At 45.4% G+C, this 26,952-nt stretch overlaps 1 protein-coding gene across 1 annotated transcript in view; it reads right to left on the minus strand.

The window, feature by feature from the left end:
• NECAB2 (N-terminal EF-hand calcium binding protein 2) overlaps positions 1-26,952 on the minus strand; it is a 319,048-nt gene that overhangs the window by 204,252 nt on the left and 87,844 nt on the right. The window contains exon 3 of the mRNA XM_019535664.1: positions 20,047-20,155. Coding sequence (XP_019391209.1) covers positions 20,047-20,155 — 109 coding nt within the window. The remainder of the gene's footprint in view (positions 1-20,046; positions 20,156-26,952) is intronic.

Genomic DNA, 26,952 nt, shown 5'->3' on the forward strand with positions numbered 1-26,952 from the left:
GGGGCTCATGGCAGAGCCCCCCCACTCAGCATGGGGCAGTGGGGATTGCCCCCCACCTGGCAGCAGCTGGTGAGTCTGGGTTGGTTTTTTTTTTCCAAAGAGCCAGGAGCTGGTGTTGGACAGGGCTGGGAGAGCAGGCAGGGGGATGGGTCCTGTGTAATTCGGAGATTTGACAGCAGACGAATCTCCAAATCAGATTCAGTCGAATCAATTCAGTGATTCGACTTGAATCACTGAATTGAATCACTGTCCCCCAAATCAGCTGAATCCGAATCCAAAGCAAGTACTACCTGCTTTGCATAGGCCTAATGTAAATCTTCAAGAGACTGCTGAGAGTCACCCAGGATATAAATGATAGGGCATTCGTTAAAATACATATTAAATGTTATATCTGATTTATACAGTAGTCCAGTGTGTTTTTAAAATGTAATAGTAATGTGCATTTGACTTCCTGATGTAAAATCTACACACCGTAATTATAATCCATAACTGATATACACAAGCATGCTGGCGCACTCGTGTTGTGTATCACAGGCACACAGGCATTTTGGAAACCTTCCAGAATAGATTCAAACAGAGTTGGCAACCCTAGTAGCAGAGCCAAGAATTTAATCCATATCCATAGGTCATTAGCGCATGTGCTAACCACTCCACTCATTAGAAGGAATGTTTGACTAACATGGTAAATGTTAGTACATGTATTCTAATTGACCCACCACAGATTTAAATGGAAACAACATGACAGCAGGAACAGTTCCCCCTGAAACAGCATGAAAGTAAAAGAGGGGGAAAAAAACAAAGGATGTACCATCACTGCACATCCACAAAGGAAATAAATGTAAGGAAGCTACAGGAATTCCCTGCAGTGCATTTACTGCAAGGTGGTTTGAAGCTTTCCTGAGAAAGGTCATGGACCAGGTGCTGAAGAGAAGCTCAGCTGTAGTTGAACATATTTCAGTTTCACTGACAGCTCTAAAATGCTGCTGGAATTCTCAGGGGTACCAAAACAGCACTATAGCATAAAGGCAAACAAAACAGACTGTATTGTTCCCTAATAAATAGCAAGATGAGCAGTCTTCCCTATATTAATATGAATGCCCATTATACACTTGCATTGAGACATATGCCAATAGTGTTGCAGTACAGATGCAACTACTCTACAGTGCCAATTTTGAGAGACAATATTTGTTGTCCAGATCCAAAGGTCACTGAAGCCAATGCAAATCTGTGTTCCCCAGCCTGTAAATGAATATGCAACCATTAAAATAGGGGTTTTCTTTATATATTTATCTATATACAGAGTCTATGTGGTGTTGATATTAGTGTAATACATTACATTTATCTTATCTTTTTTATAAGATCACCAGCACCCTGCCTACTAATTCATGTTCTCTGCAACTACTAATGACATCCCAAATCTCTCAGGAGATTCAACACATATACTTTATAAACACAAAATAATCTGCCCCCCAAATTATTCCTTCTTCCTATAAAATTAGGGATTTATACATCATACCTCTCTACAAGAAATCTGCTGCTTACTAAGCACCTTTCCCAAAGAAAACTACAGTGTCCTCATATCCAAGGGAAGCAATTATCAAATCTACCCCACTGACACTTTTAGGTTCCAAAATTCCATGACCCACTCAGATGAGACTTATCACACTGGAGTGGTACCCAGTATCACAAAGACAATTGCTTCCAACCCTGGAAAGCTGAGGGAGAGGGGTGTAAAATGTTGACATTAAATACAGGAAAGTTTTCTTATGATTAACCGATGACACTACATTTTGGGATAGAGTGTCCACACCTGAGGATAGGCTGATGATCCACGCCAACTTGGATAGGGTCAAAACGTGGGCGGATACAAACCTGATGACATTCAATACTGACACATGCAAGGTAATCCACCTTGGGAAAACCCCCCTGCAGCACACTTATAAGCTTGGCAGTGCTACGCTCTCTAGCACCATGGCCGAAAGAGACTTGGGGGTCATGACTGACCACAAGATGAACATGAGCCACCAATGTGATGTTGCAGCTGGTAAACAAAACTCTGGCTTGCAGCCACAGATGCTTCTCAAGTAAATCTCAGGATGTCAACCTCCTGCTGTACTAGGCTTTGGTGAGGCTACAGCTGGTAGTGCACCCAGTTCTGGGCTCCACAATTCAAGGAGGATGTGGAGAAGCTTGAGAGGGTGCAGAGGAGAGCCACATGCATGATCAGAGGGCAAGAGAACGGGCCTTATGAAGGAAGGCTGAGAGCCATGGGACTCTTCAGCCTGGAAAACAGGCTCAGGGGTTACCCAGTGGCAGCCTATAAGTACATTAGGGGTGTGCATCAGAATCTGGGGGAATGCCTGTTCTGGGGGAATGCCTGAGAAGGTCCAACGGTCAGAAACTCCTCCAAGACTGTTTTAGGCTGGACATAAGGAAAAACCTCTTTACTGTCTGAGTCCCCAAGGTCTGGAATAGACTCTCTCCAGAGGTGTTGCAAGCATCTACATTGGACTCCTTTAAGAAGCATTTGGATGCTTATCTTGCTGGATTCCTTTGACTCTAGCTGACTTCCTGCCCTTGGGGCAGGGGGCTGGACTCAATGATCTTCTGAGGTCCCTTCCAGCCCTAACATCTATGAAATCTATGAAACTTTACTTGTTTTAACTCTCCTTTCATTCTAACCCCTGTCCCCAATTGGGCACATGATGTCTGAGATTCATTCTCACACAGGCAAGATAACCAAGTGGAACTCACCTTCATTATTTTCATCTTTTCCCCCTGGGGACTGATTACTTCACTCAGTTTTCTGTCCTCTCTGAACAGTTACTCCTTGCTCATCTTTTCTTTTCTTGCTCACCTCCCACACAGTTTTCTTTTGCCCTTTTAAAAATGCCTTTCCATTGTCTGAATGCATCTTGCACGCAGCTTTCAGTACTGAGCTGGAATATTCTGTGGCATGTCAGGCAGGGTCAAGCCATGTAGCAATAACCCTCAAGCCATTTTAAATAGGATTCTTGGTATCTTTGAAGTCTAGTGTAACATGCTCAAATATGCTTTGAGCTAAAATATAAGTACCACCAGTTCCTTAACATTTGGTCACAAGACATCAGTTAGGAGTAACCTTCCACAAACAGTAACCTTCCACTAGCAGTGAGACTTTGTGGTACGGGTGTAAAACTAGGAACCAGGAGCTTCCACATTCTAATCTTAGCTCTGCCAGGGATACTTGCTGCAAAGTCTCTGATCTTTTCCTCAGTTTTAAATCTCAATTTTTCATCTATTATGTGTAGATAACAATACTTGCCTCAAGAAGAGGTAGGGGTCAATGTTTGGAAGTGTGTAAAAGATTATTTTTTCCTCCTCTCATTTCCACCACTCATATTGCAAAAAATAACAATTAATGCACATTAAGTGCCAGTTCAAATTCTTCCCAAAGTGGAACCCAAGACTTCTGAGGTTTAACAATTTGGATAAACTTGTTCCCATTCTCAATGTTATATAGATTCACTTCTCTGAAATCTGCTTCTAGACTGCAAACATCAATGGTAAAACAAAAGCAGAGAAATTTCCAATCTGAATAGAAATGAAGAATACTGCAGGTCTTTGGAGTAAACAGTTTCTTAATCAGCTGCCAGGTGAATTCTGTCATCCCAAGAGGTCCGGGATGAGCAGTCAAACTTTAAGGCCCTTTGTACACACCACAAAATTTACCATTAAAGAGGCTTGAATGCGCTTTTGCACTGCTTTAATGGCATTGTTGTTTGCACACTTGGCAGTGTATTCCACTTTAAATGACTTTGGTACGTAGCAAGGTAAAACACCTCTGAAGTGTTTTAGTTTGCTACCTAATGAAGTGCAACAATGCATATGGTGCTGGAAGCTGATGTGCTCAGGGCTTGGTGGGCCCTGCATTGCTCAGGGGCTGTGGGAATAGGTGCCAGCCCATGCAGGCAGGCTCTACTGAAGAAAAAAGGCAGTGAGCCTGATCTTTTTTTTTCCTCCCCAGAGCCTGGCTGCCTGCGCTGTGCAGTGCTTCCCTCTGCAGCTGGGGGGGCCGGGGGTGTTGCTTCCCTCCATGCCTGCAGTGCCCCTTGGGACCACCCGGGCCAGGTGCCAGTGGGTGGATGCCATGAGGGGGCCCCCATGCATCTCAGGGACAGCTCAGCCTGCTGGTAACTTGCTTCCCTTCCCCCGTCCAAAGAGGCAGGTAAGGATCGGGCGCCCACCCTTATGTACGTACTCCTGGGGGTTTAATTCAGTTTAATTCTCCCTAAATTAAATTGGTGTTTTTTAAAAAAAACCCCACCATTTCAATTTAAGGAGAACTAAATTGAATTAAGCCCCCATGACATGTACAAACAGCCCAAGGCATTTACCCCAACCCTTTCTCCTACAGTACTGGAGGTTCAATCCATTTTCACATCTTCTCACTCTTTTCTGCTAATCTTGTCCTCCATATGAATAACAATGACTACAGGAGGAATGAGATCCAAACAGAATACCCAAGTTGAATACCCAATACCTGACAACTTTAGATCTAGAGCCAAAGTGTCCCATACTGCTGTACATACAATATGCACCTTTGTCCACCAAAAAAGTAGCTGCTGGAAACTAGAGTGCATATTATATGCAAGGAAATAAAGCAAGATCAGCTTTGGTCACCTACTGGCCAAAAACAAAAGTAAAGTCTTTACATGATTCATGGGGAACAGATAAATGAGCAGGCTAGGCTCTCTAACTGCTGCTGTTTAGTTGCTTACTACAAGGAAAGTTCTTTTTCTCCTTCATTCTGCTTTTCAAAAACAAGGAGTGCATCTTATTCCAGGCATAGGCGACGCATGGGGGGGAGTACAGGGGGTCACATGCCTCCCCTGACAGGGCTGTTCCCACTTTTGGTGTCAGCAGGTGCTTGGTGTGTCCCCCTTGCAGTGGCATACCAGCGGGGGGCCCCATCTATTGATACCAAGCCTTGCTGTGGCATTGTGCACGTGAAAGGCTTTGTGGGGAACCAAACAAATGTCCCTAAAGCAATGGTTTCAAAGTCTGACCAACTTGGATTCTCCATTTGTCAGTCCTCCGATACACTGTGACTGAAGTCTTGGACAGACTGAGAATTAAGAGCCTCTGAGAACAGATACCACATATTTTAATTATACTACAAGCAAGTTCCAGTATCTTTAATATTTGCCACTGGAGAGACAAGTTCATTTAGAAAAGAAAAAAAAAATTAAACAATTAAAATAATAAACTTTAGCCCAGCTGAGATGATACATTCCAGTGCAGGAGAATGCTAATACCATTTTCCTGCCTCCTTTTCAACAGACATGTACATATCACCTGAAAAGTTTTGCTCTAGAGCACAGATCAGCACCCAAAAGGATTATTTCCTTATTCTATGAAAACTGCATGAGATTTTTAAAAAAGAAAACCCTTCTCCACACCCCTCCCCCCACCCTGCAATCCCAAAACTAAAACAACACCCCCACCAGGATTTTCAAAATTTCTATCCAGGACAAAATTAGTTTGGTTGACAGTCATTTCTGTATTCCCCCTTTCTGCTTAACAAGCAACAACTCATGTAGTCCAGTAACTACAGCAGAGGAGTGGAAACCAAGCCTTTTCAATTGTATTCCCAGCTCTGATTCTACCTTGTATAACCCTGGGCACATCTTCATCACTGTGTGTTTTCTTTTTACCACTTGGATTATTCCCTTTCTAGTGTAGGTGTATGAGGATTAATTAAAATATGTAAAGCACTTTTGAGATGAAAGAATACAATTTACCATATATCAAAAATGTTAAAAACAGTATAACAGACAGGAGCTTTCAACAGGAAGCAATTAGCAATCACTGGCAATTAACACTCTACATGCATGTTACGTTAACTTATACAACTCCATCCTAAAGGCCATGTGACAGGAGTATCTCTACTGAAGTCTCTCTATTGGTGATTCTGCCCTCCTGTTATGGGCCAACTGCCTGCTTACTTGGCTGCCATGCCTTGATCTTAATTGATTAATTAGCAGGAGGCTGCCCATGTTATTTGCCCCGGTAGCCAGGGGGCGCTGTCTGCGGCTCCTTTTCCTTCCCTACACCGAAGCCCAAGCCTTGCAAATGGTACTGACATGATTTTAACCTGGACCTTGCTGTAATTTGGCCCTCTTCACGACTTCCCTGGGCTTCCACCACCCTGTCTCATCTTGGACCTTCCTGGCGCTCTGCCGCCCCCTCGCTCTCCCTCTCACTGGGGTTGTTCTCTGCCCCTCACTCTGAGTCTTCTCCTGCCCCTGTCCCACTCTGGGGGTTCTCGCTGCACCACACCCTGGGGCTGGCATTAGTGCACCCAAATTGCTGCACCCTCTCTGGCACCGGGGTCCCCACACTGCCATAGGGCCCCTATGAGGCGTCCTCCAACCCCTAATAGCCTCACCCAGTCCTCTGGATAAACAGTGAACACAAAAAACAAAGCCCCTAGGCTATAACATAAAATCCTAAACCACCCGGCCAAAACAACATTCAATCCCTACTGGGGAACACTCCAACCCATAGCAGCAATCAGTGGCAGCTTGTGCAGTCAGGCTTTTTCCTCTCTGTCTGCACTGGCCAAGCCCCTTCTCCCTTGACCGCCAGTGGGGAACTGCCCTCCTGGCCTCACTCCTGGAGTTTATATGTGCCAGGCCCTGCCCCTTCCTGTCAGCTGACTCCCCAGCGGTTGTCCTAGCAACCAGCACCTGTGACTCTGGCTGCCCTGGTAACTAGAAGCTGGGCTTCTCCCCTCGCTGCTAGGGCTCTCTCCCCGAGCTGTTTCTGCTCTCAGGTGCAGGGCACCTGTGTGCCCTGCGACAGGCCACAAGACCATAAGCTTTTGTCCAGAACTTGAAACAAGCCTGAAATAGTCCATTTTTGGAAATAAAGAATTCTGTTTCTGAGCACAACCTTGTGTCTAGATCTGACTTGTACTAGAAACAGAGGAGCTGAAACTCCCAGTCACTTAGGTTCTTTTTGTGATGTTTCTAGGTTAGTTAGATAGAGCCAAGGAAGCCAAGCAGTTTTGCAAAGCCTAAAAAAAAATGCCCTTGTTCTTTAGTGAGTTTGTATTTTACTTTGATAACTATGCATTCAAGTGTTTTCTTCTCACTTCTAAATGTAATGCCCTTGAATTTCATTGCTTGCACTCTACATTAATGTTACTAGAATCTATGGAGCTATAAGCTTATAAAGCAGTCCCTTTTTCTCCCCTTCCCCAAGATTTGGAAACCTGGAAGATCTTAGCTATACTACCCATAATATTATGAGTCTCAGTCTTTGTCCCCTTACTTGTCTGTTTCTAAAACACTAGCCTGGCCTTCCCTCTACTAGAAAAGCCTTACCTCTCTCTGATCCAAGTTTCCCACTCCAGCTCTAAGCTCAACACACTCCACTATATTTAAAAATAAGTTGACAATGGGCCCTGATCCTACATTCTTTGAAGTCAGTAGAAATATCCCTATTGCCTTCAGATGTCATTGGATTAGATCCTTTAATTTTTAAGTTAAGAGCTACACTGTCAGTTCCAAAACAGTGGCTCACTCCTTTATTAGAGGAATATACAGAGCACAGTTCTCTTGACTTGCCCTCATTTATATTGTCTTTTTACAATAAATACCCTAACAGAAGCTTGGTTAAAAAAATCCTCTGTGAGCCCAAGTTTATTACTTAGTAAGATAACATTCTTGTTTATTGGAATTATAGACTTTTGAATTTCAGGCAGGATTCCAAATCAGTAAATGCCTCAATGATATTCCAACAAGTGTTACATTCATGAAATTCTGTTCATCTAGGAGATAAACAAATACAACACGTCATCAATCATTAACAAAAAAAGTGGCTAAGGGAAAAACTTCACAAAACAGACATGAAAGCTATTTCCTTTGACAGGGTAGACAAGCCACTGTGATCACTGATTAAATTCACAAGCTTACATCATTTTCACCTACAGCAGATTCCTGGCAATACCTAAAATAAGGGAGATTTTGAATACCACTGAAGGGTGGAGGGTTCCTGTAAAGTTAATTAGCTTCTCTGAAATAAATCAGGAAATGAAATCTAGTATCCAAGACAGATTATTGCATGAAGAATTAGCTGAGGCTCCTAAGGAACACTGTCATTAAGCTTCAGGAAATGGTGCAGTTTAGTAGAGACAAAGCAAACTGGCTCCAAGCATTCTTGAACTTTTTGGACTGAATCCACTTACCCAACATTTAGGACTTTTCCCACTTTTTGTCACAAAGTTTTAACTTCTACAGATAATGAGGACTTTTGGAGTAACAGCATCCATAGTGTCTCACAGTATAGATTTTTGATATTTGTATTCATGCCCCCAGTAATTCTCTCTTCTTCTTCCTTTCACAGCCCACTGTCCTTTATTTGTCTCCTCTCCCATCTCTATATGTTTTCTATCCTCAACATCTTCCTCACAGTCTTTATTTTCCTATGAACTAATAGCCAGTCTTTTTAGTGATTTAGCCACATCATAGGAGTCAGGCATTCTACAGTTGGTTAAGTGAATCATTTGGCTATCTTGACACAGATCAAATGCTCTACTTCATAGATTAAAATGAGCCCAACTTGACAGCTTAGATCTTGGTCTAACTAAAATTCTAATTTAAAAATTCCATGTTTGTAGTGTTCTGCCTATTTAAAACAAAGAGTTGTTAGGGGATCAAATAATGGTAACACAATGGATTTGCTTTGGTCTGCTCTAACTCTCACAGCAGGCATTGACAGACCAGTGCAAATATGCCACTACTTGGCTGTATAGTAAAACCAAGAATAAACCTGCCCTGATCTAAATAACTTGATTGGGCACAAGTTCAACATAGATGCAGATGATTTGTTGCAATCCTCACTCTCAAGACAGCTACTGTACTGAGACACTCCCTCTGCCTGAAGAAGGGTGTTTGTACCTGAAAGTTTGCAAAGAAGAATTTTTCCAACTATTTTAGTTGGTCTAATAAAAGATACCAGATTTACCCAAAGAACTTTTTCTGCCTACATCCTTAGACCAACACTGTCTACAACCAACACCCCTGAAACGTGCAGAACTGTACAGTGGGGCAGGGAATGAAATAATTTGCAAAGTTGGGTTGAATTTACCAGATAATTTCACCTGAAAAAAAAGTGCAGGAGGAGAGGGAAAGGGAAGAATTTTGAAACATTTTGCTTTGGCATTTTCAAAATAAAACTTTCTTACTTTCATTGCAAAAAAGTGACCTATTTCTTTGAAGCAAGAAAAATAACCCCAGGATACAACATAATTTTCCGAGTCAACCTGAAACATTTTTATTTTTTTAATTCAGGCAAAACTATAAATTATTTTTGCAACTCTTGTGGCAAGTGATATTAGCAATACCAATAACTATAACGGTAGCATTTCCCATGAGTCTTTCAATAACAAGCACAATTTTATTAGGCTGCATAAGTAGCTTGACCCAATCGTGATAAAAATTAGCTTTCACTGGGCCCATTGCCTAATTAGCTCCACAGTAACACATCGCTGTCTACATGAGCAGTGGTATTAGGCCGGAGGAAACTACTTAACGCTGCCATAGGATAATACAGTACTGCCCAACACAAATACTATTCTACAGCGGAGTTGCTTACTCCACCACAACTCATGTGTAGATGGTGACCGGGGCTAGCCAGAGCATGAGGGTGCTACACTGCAGGGCTGCCTGTCGGCTAGCCCGCATTGCAGCACTCTTGTGCCCCTGCCAGCCAGGGCTGCACCACCTCAGCTCAACGTCCTGTAGTCCCAGGCATGAATGTAAACAGTGCACCCAGGAGCAACAAACTCTAGTGTAAACTGCGCCTGAGTTTATTGCATCAAATGAATTTCATGTGTAGATGTGCCAACTATATGTTGCTACTGCTCTATGCTTCAGACAGTAAAGGAAGGGGGAGCAGGTGACACTGGAGATGGAAAGAAAAATATCATTATATAATTATAATACTAAAATATTATTAATATCATATCATTATACAATATAATAATACTATTAAAATATTATTAATATCATATCATTACTACTGCTTTTCAAGCAGTAGTAGGATTTAAAAAAACAATACTGCTAAAAGGAATTAAAATCTAAGGCCTCTCTTACCCACTTAATCCTCCTGACAGCAAAAATAACCACTAATCATGTGTATTACAGTTTATCCATGTATGTTTCCATTAATAGCAGTTCCTTACAAAGATACCCATTAATAAAACCTCAGCATGATGACTTAGTACTTTCTGCTAATGTGGCTGGATGCAGTTGTGATCATTATAGAAGAACTAGCTAATGGAAGAGCCAGAGCAATAACCAAGAGAAGGGACGTGGCAGAGTTTTCATGAGAGAAAGTTTCTCAGTATAGATCATGCCCTGTTCTCCAAGGGCCCAGAGCTGGTGAGGTGCCACACATCTTCAGCTCCCAATGACTTTTCAACTGAGATAAAAGATCGCAGCTTCCTGCACCTTCCCCACCATGACCAAGAGCGCTGCATTTTTTTCAGGTCTTTCTTTTTGTAGTGGCCTCCAGAACTAACCTGTCCCAAACACTTCATCCTATTTGCCACTTCTTTCAGAATTTGGAAACACTCTGTGCCTGGCATAACAGAATAGTGTAGCTGCTTGATGAACACAGCACTCTATGATTTTTTTATTCCCTTCAGCACTTAGCCTATTCTTTCTCTTGAAATAAATTTCTAGTGCTGAAGCAGCTCACCCTTTTCAGCCTAAATTAGTAATATCAAAATATCTCTAGTACTCAGACTAGGAGGAGGCAAGATAGGGTGACAGACTACTCCAACAGAACCCACTGGTTACTTAGTGGCAGAACATAATCCTGCAGACATTTAATCTCTCACCTTCTTCCGAAGTCTGTCTTGTAAATGGTGTAAATGGCAGAACATATAAATTAGACTCCACAGGGAGCAGGGCAGTCAGAGTGAGTTTCCAATTTGATATATCTCTCCCCCTTTATGCTATTTCTGACAGTGCTGCAAAGTGTGATGCCTTTGCTCAGGCATGATTTGGTCACTGAATCTGAGGTCAGTCAAACCTCTCCATCAGAACATATAGGAAGGAATCTCCAGGTTTAACTCTGTCCCCCAGAAGCAGTGATCACTCATATACTAGTGGATTCCTTTCCTTTCCATCCTGTTCTAGGGTTCACCGAAGATGCTAATCCCAGTTCCACACCTAAGATAATAAAAGAAACCCAGATTCGCGTCTCGTACCTGTGAAGCCAATGACAGGACTATGGAATTTTGTAGCAATTTCCTTACACACATTTGTTTCCACAGTGAAGTGTGGTTTCTCTGCTGCTCCTTACCATTGGATGGAACAACAGGGGCCACAACACACAAAATGCATATGTCCCTTCTACTCTCTACACAGTTCAACAGCATGTTCGGGACACGTGTCCAAATGTCATGGCAACAAGGTACAATACAGTGAAACATGGCTGAGGCTCATTTCAGATCCAAAGTGGGGGCCAAAAATGGAGCAGAAATAAGTAAAAAAGAAACAGTTAAAAAGATTTTTAAAAAGATGAGAAACCCCCTAAAGCTCTTTCAGATGCATACTTCTATTACCTGCTAGCCCAATGAAGATATGATTAAGGAACTGCTCTACTAAAGATACCAGTCATTGTATAGAAGCACTAAATCTACTTCAAAGGAAAACTAACATCTAAAAAGAGCAAAATACCACATGAATTTAAAGCCCATAGATACAGTATAGTGCTGCTGGTCTTCCATAATCATGTCTGTACAAACCATTTCGCCAAGCACATGCCTATCATGCCACATCATTAACCTCCTAAGTGACACGTTCTAGGCAACGAAGCACAGAGGACAAGCCTCATTAATGTTCACAGGCTATTTCTGGGTATCTCATTTCAATCAAATACATAAAGCAACCCCTAATGACAAGACTATTTTTTGCCTCTGAATTTTAAACTGAAGTGCATTTTAAGTGGGTCCTCATGGGCAGTGGCAGGGACTTGCTCCTAGATCATTACAGATTCTCCTGTTCCTTGTGCACTGTGAATTCTGCCCAGCTATTCTGTGGTTAATCATCTTCCAAATGATCCTTTATCATCACCATCATTTTATTTAATAAAAGAAGCCCCAAAGAACAAAACAAGAAAAACTATATGAATGTTCCACTTACACATTCAAGTCAGTCAGTTTCCCTATTTGTATAAATATGCTGAAAATCAAATCAACCTGTTATAATTTGGCTGGTAACAGCAATTATTAATAATAATCAAGAACATAATTTTCTTAATCTAGAGCTACTGTGGCTATACAGTAATTGAAGTAGAAATTTTTTTTCTACTGCATGCTGAGCAAACATGATGGGGGAGTAAGAGTAAAGCAGACAGATAAAATGGAATATTGAAAACAGCTCTGAAAATAAATTAACTTCTCCTTTCAACCAGCAATTCATTTAATTCAACCTGTAGAAAGATAAAATTAATACATCCCTGCCTTTCCTTGTACAATGGAAAAATACAAGAGAAAATGTGCAGCACCCATCTAGTATAGAAATGATAGTCTTTTACTATATAAAGGAGCAATACTTGTTAGAAAAGTAATAAAGAGAAAGGGAACATTATTAATCTTTTTTGGCACGGTTCCAAACCAGAAGGTGTTGTAATGATTGAATGCAGTATTAAACAGTTATATTTCCTAGCGGTCAGAGAATTTTTTAGTTCAAAAAACTGAACCCGCATTTGACACCAGGATTCCTGACAGAAACATAAAGCAAAGTATCCCTGAAGTCAACCGGGATAACTTTTTACTTCTCAATTGACACAGAACTGGCACACAAATTGCCCTGTTCTTATTGATTAACATCTGAGGGTGTAAAGGATGTAAAGATCAGGCATCCATGATAATTATTTCAGGTAAGTCAGAAAACCAAAATACTGCTAGGCACTCCTTCCCCTCACTGGCCCACAGGTTCTGGCCCAGCCCTCCTCACCTCTCAAGCTGTAAACCTGGCCCCCTGCACATCTCAAGCTGCCTAGGCCAGCTTCTGCCTCTTGCATAGAACTGGAAAGGACCCTGCCCTGCAGGTAAGCCCAGGAAAATGGCTGCTGGGCAGGCTTTCCCTGTGCTGTGCCATGCCAGTTGGGCCATGCCGGGTCAGGCTGGGCCAGCTCTGGGGAGGGGAAGCATCAGCTGGACCAGCTGTGCCACATGCAGCTCTGGCCTGGTCAACACCAGTGAAGAGAGGTGGTGGCTGACCTGTGTGCTGCTTGGGACTGGCCAGGTGGGCTGGCTGAGGTAAGGGGACCACTTAGGGCAAGGTACAGACCACATCTTGGCTTTTGCTTGTGTGAGGCACGGTACTGAGAGTTAGGTTTTTGAGGAATTTGGGATATAATTTTTGCAATTTAAAAGAAGGATGTTTTCCTTCTCAAACTTTGTAGATTTGCCTGGAGTATTTATACATTTAAAAGGCATAAATATCTACCTATGTATGCTAAGATTTAACTTGGAACTGTGACTAGATAAAAAAATTCTTTCAGAAGAGAACACCAGATGCTAAATCTGTCTGGCCTCATGAAAGTGTCTGGTCCTCAAGGATGCCAACGACTAGATTAAAGCTAGATCCTGGTTTCAACAAAACTATATATATTCCTGAAGATGTTAGAGCTCTTTTCATGTTAAATCATTAAGTCAATGAGGCAGGAATCTGATACTCTTAATTAAAACACCAGGACAATTCAAGCACTGCCACTGTCCATACTAAATTTTTCTTCAAAAGTAGACAAAATAATTATAGAAAATATCACAGCTGCTTATTTCACATACTCTATTTAGGAGCAAATGTTTAACAATTTATCGCTGTTTAATATCAAGAGTGGGTAAGGAAAGCAAAAGACATAACAAGACCTTTCCACCCAAAGCTAGTTATAACACTTGCACAACTCTGACAAGGTCTCAGTTAAACACACAAAATAAAATGCTATGCAAATTAGTGTTTTACAACACATTTTCTGCATTTGCTACTGCATACGATCAACAAGCAGCCTAACATTGCTTATTACCTTTTGTCTGAAAAGTAAAAAGTGACCCCACTCAGGTTTACTTAAAGCGTTTCATGTCAAACCATATATTTCACAAAAGAAAAACCTAAATCCTGATACCTAAGAGTTAAGTATTCTCCCTCTCCTACAGGGTTTGAAAAATTAATATATTGTATGTGCAAGCTTCCAGAAGCTAAATCTCTTTCAGTATTAATGAACAGAGCTATTATTCTTACAGTATTACCATGAGACTTTTTACTTAAAATAGGATTTCTTTTTCATTAGCTAATTTACACAGGTTTGTTATTCCTAGAGGAACGAGGATTTCTTTTTATATCTTTGGACAGAAGAGATCAGGCTTGTAAAGACTGGCTCTTCTTAGAAGGGAGAACCAAAACTCCTGGGAGAAATCCTTGGTATTCTAGGTTCTGTTGTGGTGCCTCTTACTGGAAAAAGAACACCAAAAAAGCCAGTGCCAGGGAGTTCAGCGTTCATGTGTCTTCTATTAATCCTGAATGATGCCTCTGCCACATGTATTGGATAGTTCATAAACACTTCAAAACCCACCAAGGGAAAATGCAGTTAGAGAACGTTCATTCATTGATAGCAAAGACAGTCAAAGTTGTGAAGCTACATATTCTAGGAAGAATACATTAGAAGCAAAAGCATGTGATCGTAATTGACAGCATAGCACAGTACACATGTTCCTAAGAAAATCTGTCTTCAGACTTTCATAGATTCCATAGACATTTGGGCTGGAAGGGACCCTGGAGGATCATCCAGTTCAGCCCCTTGTCCCAGGGGCAGGAAATCAGCAGGGGTCACAGGATCCCAGCAAGATAAGCATCCAAATGCATCTTGAAGGTGTTCAAAGAGGGCGCTTAAAATGGCAGTCTATTACAAACCTTGGGGGCTTGGACAGTAAGGAAGTTCTTTCTTATGTCCAGCCTCAATAGGTGGTGGCAGAGTTTGTGACCGTTTGATCTTTTCATCCCTTGGGGTGCTCTGGTGAACAGATGTTCCCCCAGATCCTGATGAGCACCCTGATAAACTTATAGATGTCCACCAAATCACACCTGAGCCTGTGCTTTTCCAGGCTGAAGAGTCCCATGGCTCTCAGCCTCTCATCATAAGGTCTGTTATCCTGACCTCTGATCATGCGCATGGCTCTCCTCTGCACCCTCTCAAGCTTCTCCACATCCTTTTTGAATTGTGGAGCCCAAAACTGGATGCAGTACTCCAGCTGCGGCCTCACCAAGGCCGAGTACAATGGGAGAATGTTGTCCCAGGATTTGCTTGAGAAGCATCTATGGATGCAAGCCAGCATTTTGCTTGCTTTACTAGCCACAGCATCACATTAAAGGTTCATGTTCATTTTGTGGTCAATCATGACCCCCAAGCGCTGTAGCACTGCCAAGCCTGTAAGCATGCTGCAGGTTTTTCCTCCCAAGGTGGAGAACCTTGCATTTTTGGTGTTGAACATCATCATGTTCTCATCCACCCATTTCATGAGCCTGTCAAGATCTGCCTGGATCACCCTCCTGTCCTCAGGTGTGGATGCTTTGCCCCAGAGTTTGGTGTCATTGGCAAATTTGGCCAGTCTGCTTCTGACACCAATGTCCACATCATTGATGAAGATGTTAAATAGTATAGGCCCTAGGACAGAACCTTGAGAGACCCCACTGGTGACTGCACACCAAGACAATTGGCTTCCATCAGCCACCATCCTTTAGGTGCTACCGCAAAGCCAATTCCCCACCCAGTGGATTGTGGTGAGGTTGAGGCCGCAGTTAGCCAGTTTTGCCAAGAGGTGATCATGGGATACCAGATCGAAGGCTTTTTAAAGTCAAGATATATAACATCAATCTCTTCCCCCTTGTCCAGGTGATAGGTCACCTGGTCATCACAGGAAATGAGATTGGTCAAGCAAGACATACCCACAAGAAACCCATGCTGGGTATCCCTCAGGATATTGCCTTCAGCTAGTCTGTTAAGGATGGCCTCTTTGATAATCTTTTCCAAAACCTTCCCCAGGATAGAAGTCAGGCTGATGGGCCTGTAGTTTGCCAGATCTACTTTCCTCCCTTTCTTGAAGATAGGCACCACATTGGCCCTCTTCCAATCTTTGGGCACTTCACCAGAGTGTCAAGAGCTCTCAAAGATCCATGCTGGAGCTGAGCTATGATGCTTGCCAGCTCCTTGAGTACCCTTGGTTGTAACCTGTCAGGGCCAGCTGACTTGAAGGTATCCAGCCTGTCAAGGTGTTCCTTCACAAGGTCAGCTTCAATGGAGGGCAAGGAATCTCCCTCACTCGGGCCTCTCTGACCCACAGTGGGCTGGGGCATCCCATGGCACTGGTGAAAAACTGATGCAAAGTACCCATTTAGCAAGTTTGCTTTTTCCTGGGCATCGGTTGTCAGTTGCCCCATCTGGTTTAGCAGGGGTCCAATGTTGCCCTTGCTTTTCCTCTGGCTTCCCACATATCTAAAAAAGGACTTTTTATTGTCCTTGATATTTGTAGCTAGCTGGAGTTCCAGCACAGCCTTGGCTTTCCTGGTTTGCTCTCTGCAGGTCTGAACCAGAGCAGAGTATTCCTTCTTGGTGGTGGTTCCAGTCCTCCATCCTTTGTAGGTCTTCCTTTTAAGATGCAGGAGGTCTGCCAGTTCCCTGGAGAGCCAAGGGGGCTGCTGTGCCCTTTTGCTGCCTTTCCTCTGAGACGGAGGATGGACTTTGTTGCCTTTCCTCCGAGATGGAGGGATGGACTTTGCTTGCGCATTCAGGATTGCTCCCTTGAGGAGCAACCACGCATCCTGAACTCCCTTCTTCTTTGGGCTGTGGCCCTTTAGGGCCTCTCTGACAAGCCTCCTTAGCTTGTCAAAATCAGCTTTCCTGAAGTTGAGGACTTGTGTATTACTGACTGACTTGCCAGCTTTATGGCAGATGGTGGTGATCAGCTCATGGTCACTGTCACCCAGCTTCCCTTCAATCATTAGGTCACTGATTAGGTCGTCCCCAGTTGCCAGCATGAGGTCGAGCAGCATTTTACCTCTTGCCAGCCCGTAGACTTACTGCATCAGACAGAGATCATCCATGCATGAGAGAAAGCTTTCTGACCGCTCAGATTTGGCTGAGCGCTCTTCCCATGAGATGTCTGGATAGTTAAAGTCTCCCATTACAACCATACACTGGGAGCATGTGGCCTCAACCAACTCCCTGGTGAACTCCTGGTCAAAGTCTTGACCCTGGGTAGGGGGTCTGTAGTAGACTCCAACCATAGTATCCCCTGTGCCATGTTCCCATGGATTTTAAACCAGAAGGTCTCAAGTCATCTACTGTGGGTGCCAATGTTGGCTTGCAGGGATGCATAGCTTTCCTTGACATAGAGAGCTACACCCCTGCCCCTTTTGTCCACTCGATCCCTCCTGTACAGGGTATAGCCATCTATACCTGTGGCCCAGTCATGGGTGGAGACCTCTCCGTTATCTCTATGACATCATAGTTATTTTCATTTAGCAAGAGAACAAGTTCCTTCTGTACATTCCCCAAGCTCCTGGCATTTGTGTATAGGCATGCAAGTGTCCCCTTGAGGGCCCTTCCCTTACCTATATTTTGTTCCAGGGCTAGGGATGGGGTGGGATCCCTTAAGTGCCTCGGCCTGCTGGCTTTGCAAGGGTTGCTCAGCAGGCCAGCAGTCTCCACATCCCCCAGCGGGCTTAGTTTAAAGCCCGGTGAAGCAGGTCAGCCAGTCTGGCTGAGAAGAGCCTCCTCCCCAGCAGAGAGAGATGGAGGCCATCCCTTCCCAGCAACTAGCTGCCTCTCTCTCCAAATAGCAGACTATGGTCATGGAAGCCAAAGCCTTCCTGATGACACCAGCGCTGCAGTCTTTAGTTGACTACCTGGATCCTCCTCTCCCTCCTCAGCCCACAGCCCGAGACTGGGAGGATCAAAGAAAATACCACCTGTGCCTCCAGACCCTTAAGCCCCACACCCAAATCCCTGTAGCGCCTCATGACCCGGCTGGGAGCTATGTCTGAGCCATGTCACTGGTGCCCACATGGATAAGGAGCATAGGGTAGTGGTCAGTGGGCTGGAGGAGTTTCGGGATCTTCTCCGCAATGTCTCGGATTCTGGCTCCTGGGAAGCAGCAAACTTCCTGGGCGGCAGATTGCCCCCTCAGTCCCCCTCAGGATGGAGTCTCCCACAACAAACACTTTGCGTTTGGTCTTGAGGAGAGCAAGGGTGGTAGCTACTGTATCATCTGTGTTGCCTGCGGGAGCTGGAAACTCAGCAGGCTCTGCTGGGGCTGCAAGAGGTTTGTACCTGTTGCAAAGCTCCAACGGGGCAGGGGCCTTGGTGCAGTGGGCCTTGGGATCCTTGACCATCTTGGTCCAACCCCTGGGCTGGACAGTAAGGGAGGTCCCCAAGTCCTCCCTTGTCCTGGAGGGAGACAGTGGTCTGCCTCCTGGTGGAGAAGGGCCTGGCAGTAGGAGTCTACTTCCTGCTCACAGTCCTTGATGGCATGCATCTCTGGACTGCAGCCTGGAACTCCTCCAGCTGGTGCACCAGAGATCCCAGTAGGGAGCAGACCCCACAAGTGGAGGTGGCCATGCTCCCAGGCCCCAGAGCTTGAAAAAGTGTCAGGCAGCCCCCACAGCCAGGAGCCGGGGGCTCCGTCTGCGTGGAGCTCGGAACCATGAGCTCTGTCTGGGTGGCAGTCTTTGAGGTGCCAGAGGGGGGCACCGCACACCCCGAGGGGACCTTCGGGGTGTGGCACGTGCCTATTCATGTCATGCCACTGATGGGCTGGCTACGCCTGGGACTGTCTACCCTGGGGGGCTCACAGGTAGGGCCTCAGGCCCTTCCACTCGCCCTCGTGTGAACTCCCATGCTAATTTGCATGCCAGACTTAGGAGCATGCCTGTTCACGAGGCTCTGGTTGTGTGGCTCCCTGGGAGACTGGGCGAAGTAGGAGCCGGGGGGAGGGGTATGACCCCCTTTGGCCCACTTAGCCCACTCCCAGCTGGCCCCTCCATGGGCCCCTGCTTACCTGTGGGCAGGCCGGGATTCATTGGGGGTCCTGGGGTCACTGCTCGGGTCTGTAGGCTCATGGGGGCACAGTAGGCTTACACCTGTGCGTCTTGCACTGGAGCCGGGACATTAATGAGGCTTATGCTGTTGCGGAACCCTTTTTAAACCGTGCATGCACAGAAGGGCTGGCCAGCACCTCGCTGTTTTTGGGGGGCTAAGGAGGGTCCCTTCCCTCCACCAAGGGAAGGAACAGGTGGGTAACTCCCCCCAACCTGGCACACACGCCTGCAGGGGGGTCGCACAGCTCCCTGGGGGGTTGAACCAAGTAGGAGCCGGGGCGGAGCGTGACCCTCCTCAGCCCACTTAGCCCGCTCCCAGATGGCTAGGTCCCTCCCTCCACAGGCCCCTGCTTACCTGCGGGTAGGCCGGGGCTCATCAGGGATCCTGGGGTCACTGCTGGAGTCCCTAGGCTCCACTGCTGGAGTCCCTCAGGGGTGCAGCAGGCTTACACTTCTATTTTTATGGTCAACAAAATGTAGAAGGTAAGGATTATCTGAGCTCAGGTGGTCCATGAGGTCTCCGCTTTGATGTAAAACAGGATTTAAGCTTAACATGATTCTCCCCAAGGCTTTTCACTTGTGAAAAGACACCTCACTCAAGACCTTGCATTCTGCCTTCCAATAAGACAGATATATTTGTGGGTGGAGACTTTTGAAGTCGGCTATAATATGTAGAAAGTATGACGAAACTATACCAGGTATACAATGAGCCCACATGATGAGAGGTCAAACCAAATAGAAATGGAGTCAGTATTGATGGATAAATGAACACCATCATGGCATGCTCAGCATGCTCTTAGATCTCATAAGCAGTGCAGCCTCAGAATCTGAGCACCAGGATTCCTAAAATCCAAATCAACAGGAGGAAACAGACATGGACTGGTACGCTCACCTGGTGTTGTCCGAGTCAATTGTATGAAAGAGCTTTTCAAGTTCTTCCTCATTCAGAGTCCCATCAGAAAAAAAAGCCTGGAACTCTTCCAAAGACAGCTTTCCATCATCTGTAAATAGTAAGACATCAGATGTTAAAAATCAAAGATGAACGAACTCAAAGAGAGGATTGTCTTCCCCAACTGAGTCACAAGCAGTATTATAAAGCATGCACATGTTTATGGAGTTATCCAAAATAATGAAGAGGGGTTGGCAAAATACTGAAACTAACTTGGGGTCATATTTTCAAATGTACAGATGTGCACAGAGTTGCACTTGCATTTGTAAGTCTCAGCCCCTATTTTTATCTAGGACTGAAATATACTATGTTGCATACACATGGCACAGATGTATTTCAGAGCCTGAAAGAACCCCAATAAAGAAATCAGCAGAGCTGTGTGTCAGGGCAGAGGGCCTATCCATGTTGCAGGATCTGGGACTAAGCATCAAATTATGATATTTAACAGCTGACCCAAGAAAGATGAAGAGATTCAACCCTCCAGAGAGGAATATTGCTGTGTAGGAAAAAATTATTAGGCTTTAATTCCCTGCGTGCTTGTGGATTAAGGAAAAGAGGTTCCTTCCAAAATGCAGTCTCACCAAAGAAGCTCAGGAGCCCTTTTGTCTGTTCTACACTTAATGCAGAACACTCATTAGAGTCTATACAGTGCCTAGAAAAGCCCAAGGGTGTAATTAACATTGAACATTAACATCTACTCGAAACACTGACTGAATAGCTGTTACTGCACAGTCATTTAGTATTTTAGTACAAGTCCTAGATGACTGCACAGTAATCAGAGTTACTGCGCAATAGCACTGCTGAACAGCTTTTAGGTAATGCTGACTGTGCAGTAGCTCATTACTGCTGCGCAGTACCATCACATCATTCGTCATGCCATGTAACACTACTGCACAGTAGTAATGAGCTACTGCTCAGTCAGCGTCTCACGTTGATTTAGCCATTGCATCTTGTAGCTTAGAGCATAAAAGCAAAATTACAGCCACCAAATGTAATCACATACATTTCACTTGAGATGCCAACTGTTTAAAACACACAGGAATTTAGCATCACCTTAGTGTTAAGCCTACGCTTTTAAAAGAACTGGATGACACTATACCCATCTGCTGGGCCATATGAGATATGATTTACTGGATATCTGTTCCAAATCTACAAGTTAGTGAAGAAGTTATAACAGAGAGCTTGAAATCTTCCCCGACATTGGACACTCAGTCAGTAACCTGCAGCAATTAAAGACAACAATTTTGAACTTGGCCAGAGAGTTTTCAAGCACTAGCTTGACTCCCTTGAGTCTGACTTTCATAAGTACCAATAAAATCCTTAATACCAGATGCACTGAATGGGAGCTGCAGGAAGTTAGCACTTGTGTAAATTAAGGCCAGTTTCTCAAACTGAAGACTAAGGAATCAATATCTGCTTTTGAAAATCTGGTCACAATCAAGTTATGAGCCCTCTGGGACTGAGATGTTCCAGGTTATGCATGACAAAAGAGGTCGAGCATTTGCCAGCCTTGTTAATTGACTGAAAAATGTATCACGTGTCAAACATAAAATAATCAATAATCTACTGTATTGATCCCAAATACTGCACCTTCCTTCAGCCCTACTATGAAGTTTTGGGCTCAAATTATAAATCACACTACCAGTTTGAAAGGCTGAGAGAGAAAAAGAGACTGAAAACTCATATGTGCTGTCATGTAAGGGGAGAAAAGTTATATAGTGATCCTTGATATAACAAAGACACAAGCCGAGCTGTTAAATTGGGAATTTCCTTCATTATATGCATTGAAAAGGCATACTGTTTCTTTCTACCTCTAGCGGGTAACCAGAGAGGTGGGGGCTTGGGAAAGCAGTGAAGCAGGTCGAAATACACTTCAGCTTCAGGGGAACTTTTATTCTACTTAACTTCTTTGTTCAGTGCTGTAAGATCCGGGAATGCCGATGGCTCTATTGTGGGGGGTAGTAATTGTGGGAGTGGTGGAGATGTGTTAGCAGGTTTTGCATTTCTTGTTATGCCATGGTCTGGATCCATTTGGTGTGTTCTGGGTCTGAGGAAGTTTGCTTCTGCTGATGAGGTTGGTGAGGTTCGGTGTTTGTTTGAAAGCTAGGATGGGTGGCTTTGGGAAGATCTCTTTAAGAACAGGGTCTCTTTCTAGTAGGGCCTGCAATTGTTTGAGGATTTTCTGTATGGATTTGAAGAAGGGGTGATAGGTCATAAGCAGCGGTATACGATTTGTGGGGGGTTTTCTTCTGTACTGCAGCAGTTCTTCATGTGGTATCAGGTGGCTCTTTCAAACGTGCAATCTCTCTCTGAAGAAGTGTCCTTGTTGGGTGAAAGCCTTTTTAAGATTGGTGAGGTGGCAGTCCTGGGTGTTCTTTTCAGTGCAAATTCGGTGGTATCTGAGGGCTCGGCTGTATATCACAGCTTTTTTGGTGTATTTAGGGTGATTGAGGGTTCAGTGCAGATATATGTATGCTGGTCTGTGGGTTTCTTGTATAACGTGGTCTTGTTGACGTGCCCATCAACGAGTTCAATTGCTCGGTCGTCTGTGTATGGTTGTCCACTAATTCCAGGTTGGGTCCTCGCTCCGGGATGCCCGCGTCAGGTCCGCCTGCCACGACTTCGATGTTCCTTGGTTCAGTGTGTCTTTTATGACGCGTGCATGTCCGGATGTGGGATCTCCAGTCGATTCAAGTCCAAGATCCTTGAGGGCTCCTTCCTCCCCTACACCCTCACCCGGGCCTCCAGGTCCAAGTCCGGGTTGCCCTCCCGGCCTCCCCTCGGGAGAGAGGGGTGGGCAACGCCTTGGGTACAAAATACAAAGTTATTAACCCACGAATCGAACCGCCAGTCCCACCACGGGTGTCTGACACTGGGTCCCTCGCACCGGCCGGTTCCCCTCAAGTCCCGCTCTCCTCCTTTAGGAGGCCTTCGGCTCCTGGTTGGGGTCAGCCGTATGCCACCGTAGGGTCCTTGCCTTGCCTGGGCGGCTCCGCCTTCTGCCCCCAGCGCACTGTGGCTGAGGCCCGCAGCCCACTTCACCCGGGTCCCGGCCAAGCGGCTTCCAGCTGGGGCGAGGTGCCCCCCCCAGCCTTCACAATTGCCTCCAATGTCTTCGGGGCTTGTTGCCCCTGGTGCCTTGCCCCTGCGGGGCCTTACCCTTTCCCCAGAATACGTGGGCAGGACGTGTGTCGGCGAGCCTCCCGGCCCTTCTGGTTCCGCTCCTCCCCGTTCCTGCCGACGCCCCTGCACACCTGGGGGAGGTAATTAAGTTTCCTGCCCTGAGGGCCCGCGGGGGACTCGTTCCTGTAGTCAGGCCCGCTCGGTGGCTTGCGTGCAGTGCCGGTCCCGCCATGCCTGCACCGCCTGTACCGCGCCCCACGCTCCGCAGCCGCCGGCAGTTTATTGCCGCGGCAGCACCTGCTTCGCCGTTCCCGGGGTTGCTTGAGGCTGGGGCTCTCTCACAGGTCTGTAATTTATCATTCCAGATACTGATCATTGTGTCTAAAAAGATGTTGGTGCTGGAGTATTTTAGGGAAAGACGGATGAAGGGATGGTGATTGTTGAATTTCTGACGGAACTCAGTCAGAGATTGCAGGTTTTCAGTCCAAATGATTAAGATATCATCGATATATCCTAAATATAGTAGGGGTTTGATGGTGTGGTTCTTGAGGAAGTCTTCTTCCAGGTGGCTCATAAAAAGGTTGGCATACTGTGGGGCCATTTTGGTGCCCATAGCTTTTCCCATCGTCTGGAGGAAGTGTTGGTTATTAAAAGTGAAATTATTGTGTGTGAGGATGAAGTGTATAAGGTCAGGGATAACTTTGAGTCTGTATTCTGAGTGGTAATCTTGTTCCTGTAGATATGTAAGGCAGGCTTGGATGCCATCCTGGTGTGGGATATTGGTATTTAGATTGGTAAAGTCCATAGTGCTTAGGAGGGTGTTGCTGGGAAGGTGGTCTATGTTTTTATGTTTCTGTAAAAAGTCTGTAGTGTATTGGACAAAACTTGCTCTGTGGGTGATGAGCAGTTTTAGGATTGATTCGACAAGCACGAAACCTCACCAAACTTATCAGCAGAAGCAAACTTCCTCAGACCCAGAACACACCAAATGGATCCAGACCATGCCATGACAAGAAATGCAAAACCTGCCAACACATCTCCACTACCCCCACAATCGCTATACCCCACAACAGAGCCATCAGCATTCCCGGATCTTAAAGCTGCACCTCCAGAAATGTAATATATCTCATCCAATGCACCAAATGCCCAGATGGAAAATACACCAGTGAGACCAAACAACAACTGTGCACCAGAATGAATGCACACCGGAAATGTATCAAAGACAGGAATACCCAATTACCGGTGGGGGCACATTTCTCACAAGAAAACCACTCCCTCTCCAATCTCTCATTCCTGATCCTCAAAGGAAACTTACAAAACACTTCCCAGAGACGGGCCTATGAACTCCACTTCATCAACCTCCTGGATACTAAAAATCATAGACTAAATATAGACATTAGATTTATAACACATTACAACCTGCCTGACAGCTGACTTCCCAGGTACTTCTCCACTATTCATCCCTGTTCTCTCCACCACACCCAGCCCATCTCTCACCCATTGACTCCTCTGTAGCAGGGCACTAAGGTGCCTGTTACCTGAAAAGCAGCAGTATGGGCTCAGGTGCTGGTTGCTAGGGGCAACCAGGAGGAGCTAAGGGCTGGAAGGGGCAGGGCTGACTACTATAAAACACAGACTGAAGGCTGTGAGTGTTCTCTCTCAGGTGGCAGCCAGAAAGGAGGAGTACTGCCTGGCAAAGGAAAAGAGCTCAGCCCTGAATGTGGGAAAGGGAAAAGGCCTGGATGTACAAGCCACTAGTTACACAGGTGAGAGATGTGGTGTGGTTTGGAGAACATTTAGCCAGGAGGCTTAGATTTGTGTTATAGCCTATTGGCTTGTGTTACTGCTTTTGTTGTTGTTACACCGGAGGACCCGGTAAGGCTATTAGGGGTTGAAGGAGGCCTCATAGGGGCTCCACGGTAGCATGGGGACCCCGGTGAAAGAGAAGGCACAATATTCAGGGGTGCACTGACCCCAGCCCTGAGAAGAGGAGCAGAGGATTGTGGCGGGGGCCAGGTAAGGCCGAGGCCGCCTGAGCCCTACAGGAGGTTTAAGACCCGAGGAGGAGATTTGCGGGGCCAGGCTGCCTGAGCCCCAAGGCCCCAGAGTGGGCAGTGCGAGAAGCCCCAGACTGGGGACAGAGATTGACGAGTGCCAGGGAGCACAGTTGCGAGGCAAGCCAGAAGCACCGGTGGGACGCAGGAGAGTGAAATTGACCAAACAACATCCAGTACATCTGGAAGGCTTGAGACGTGGTGCAGGGGCAGTTGGAACCATGCGTAGCCCATAAGGCTGGGGTGCCCGGAGCCCCATTATAGAACCAAGCCACAGGGGGAACCAGCAGAACCGTAGCCAAGGGAACGAAGGGCAGCCTCCCTACATAACTACAGAACATCAAAGATGTGGCGGGCAAGATTGCGAGGGTGCTTTACACCGATTTGGCATGGTAGGGGGCGCTAGGGGAGATCACGGCCACCCCTAGGGCCCTGCGCTGTCGCATCCTCAATCTACATTTTCACTGACTGCCTGTCCTGTATGCATATCAGCCCCGCCTCTGGCTTCTTTACTTTTCTTTCCATCCAGGAAGAGCACACACCAACTGCTGATACTTACTTAGCCTGACGAAGGGTTTTTGAACTTGAAAGCTTGCTTAAAAATTGTTCTCCAACTATTTAGTTGGTCTAATAAAAGATATCAGATTCACCCAAAGAACTTTGTCTGGCTATGTCCTTAGACCAACATGGCTACAACTTACACCCCTGTAAGAAAGCAACTACTTTTAGCACTGTGTGTTACAACAGTGCCCTGGGTGGTGTAGTTATTCCAATTTATGTACTATATAAAAACTTTACACTCCTATCCATGGAAGAAAAGACTCATAGACTGGAAATGTTTTTTAGATTGCAGTAGGAGAACATTTCATTCATTATTTAATAAAATCAGTTAAAAAACACACTGTTTCTCTTTTCAAGAAATGAACTTGTACTCGGCCTTGGTGAGGCTGCAGCTGGAGTACTGCGTCCAGTTTTGGGCTCCACAATTCAAAAAGGATGTGGAGAAGCTTGAGAGAGTCCAGAGGACAGCCACGCGCATGATCAGAGGTCAGGAAAACAGATCTTACGATGACAGGCTGAGAGCCATGGGACTCTTTAGCCTGGAAAAGTGTAGGCTCAGGGGTGATCTGATGGCCACCTATAAGTTTATCAGGGGTGACCACCAGGATCTGGAGGAACGTTTGTTCACCAGAGCGCCCCAAGGGACGACTAGGTCAAATGGTCACAAACTCCTGCAAGACCATTTCAGGCTGGACATAAGGAAGAATTTCTTTACTGTCCGAGCCCCCAAGGTCTGGAACAGTCTGCCAGCGGAGGTGGTTCAAGCACCTACACTGAACACCTTCAAGAGTAAATTGGATGCTTATCTTGCTGGGATCCTATGACCCCAGCTGACTTCCTGCCCTTTGGGCAGGGGGCTAGACTCGATGATCTCCCAAGGTCCCTTCCAGCCCTAATGTCTATGAAATCTATGAAATCTATGCAGGAGGACAAAAGTTAGCTGACTTGCTGCACACACATGTGCGCATGCACACACACACACGTTTTCTGGCTGTTGATCGTGAAATATAGCTCTAGATCCCCAAAGCTATAACCCAGTTTTCATGGGTTAAACCAGGTAGGTCAAACAACTCCCATGGGACAGCGCCAGCCCATGGAGCCATATAATCCA

This window comes from Crocodylus porosus, unplaced genomic scaffold, assembly GCF_001723895.1.
Source record: "Crocodylus porosus isolate Cpor-Errol unplaced genomic scaffold, CroPor_comp1, whole genome shotgun sequence".
Classification (NCBI taxonomy): domain Eukaryota; kingdom Metazoa; phylum Chordata; order Crocodylia; family Crocodylidae; genus Crocodylus; species Crocodylus porosus.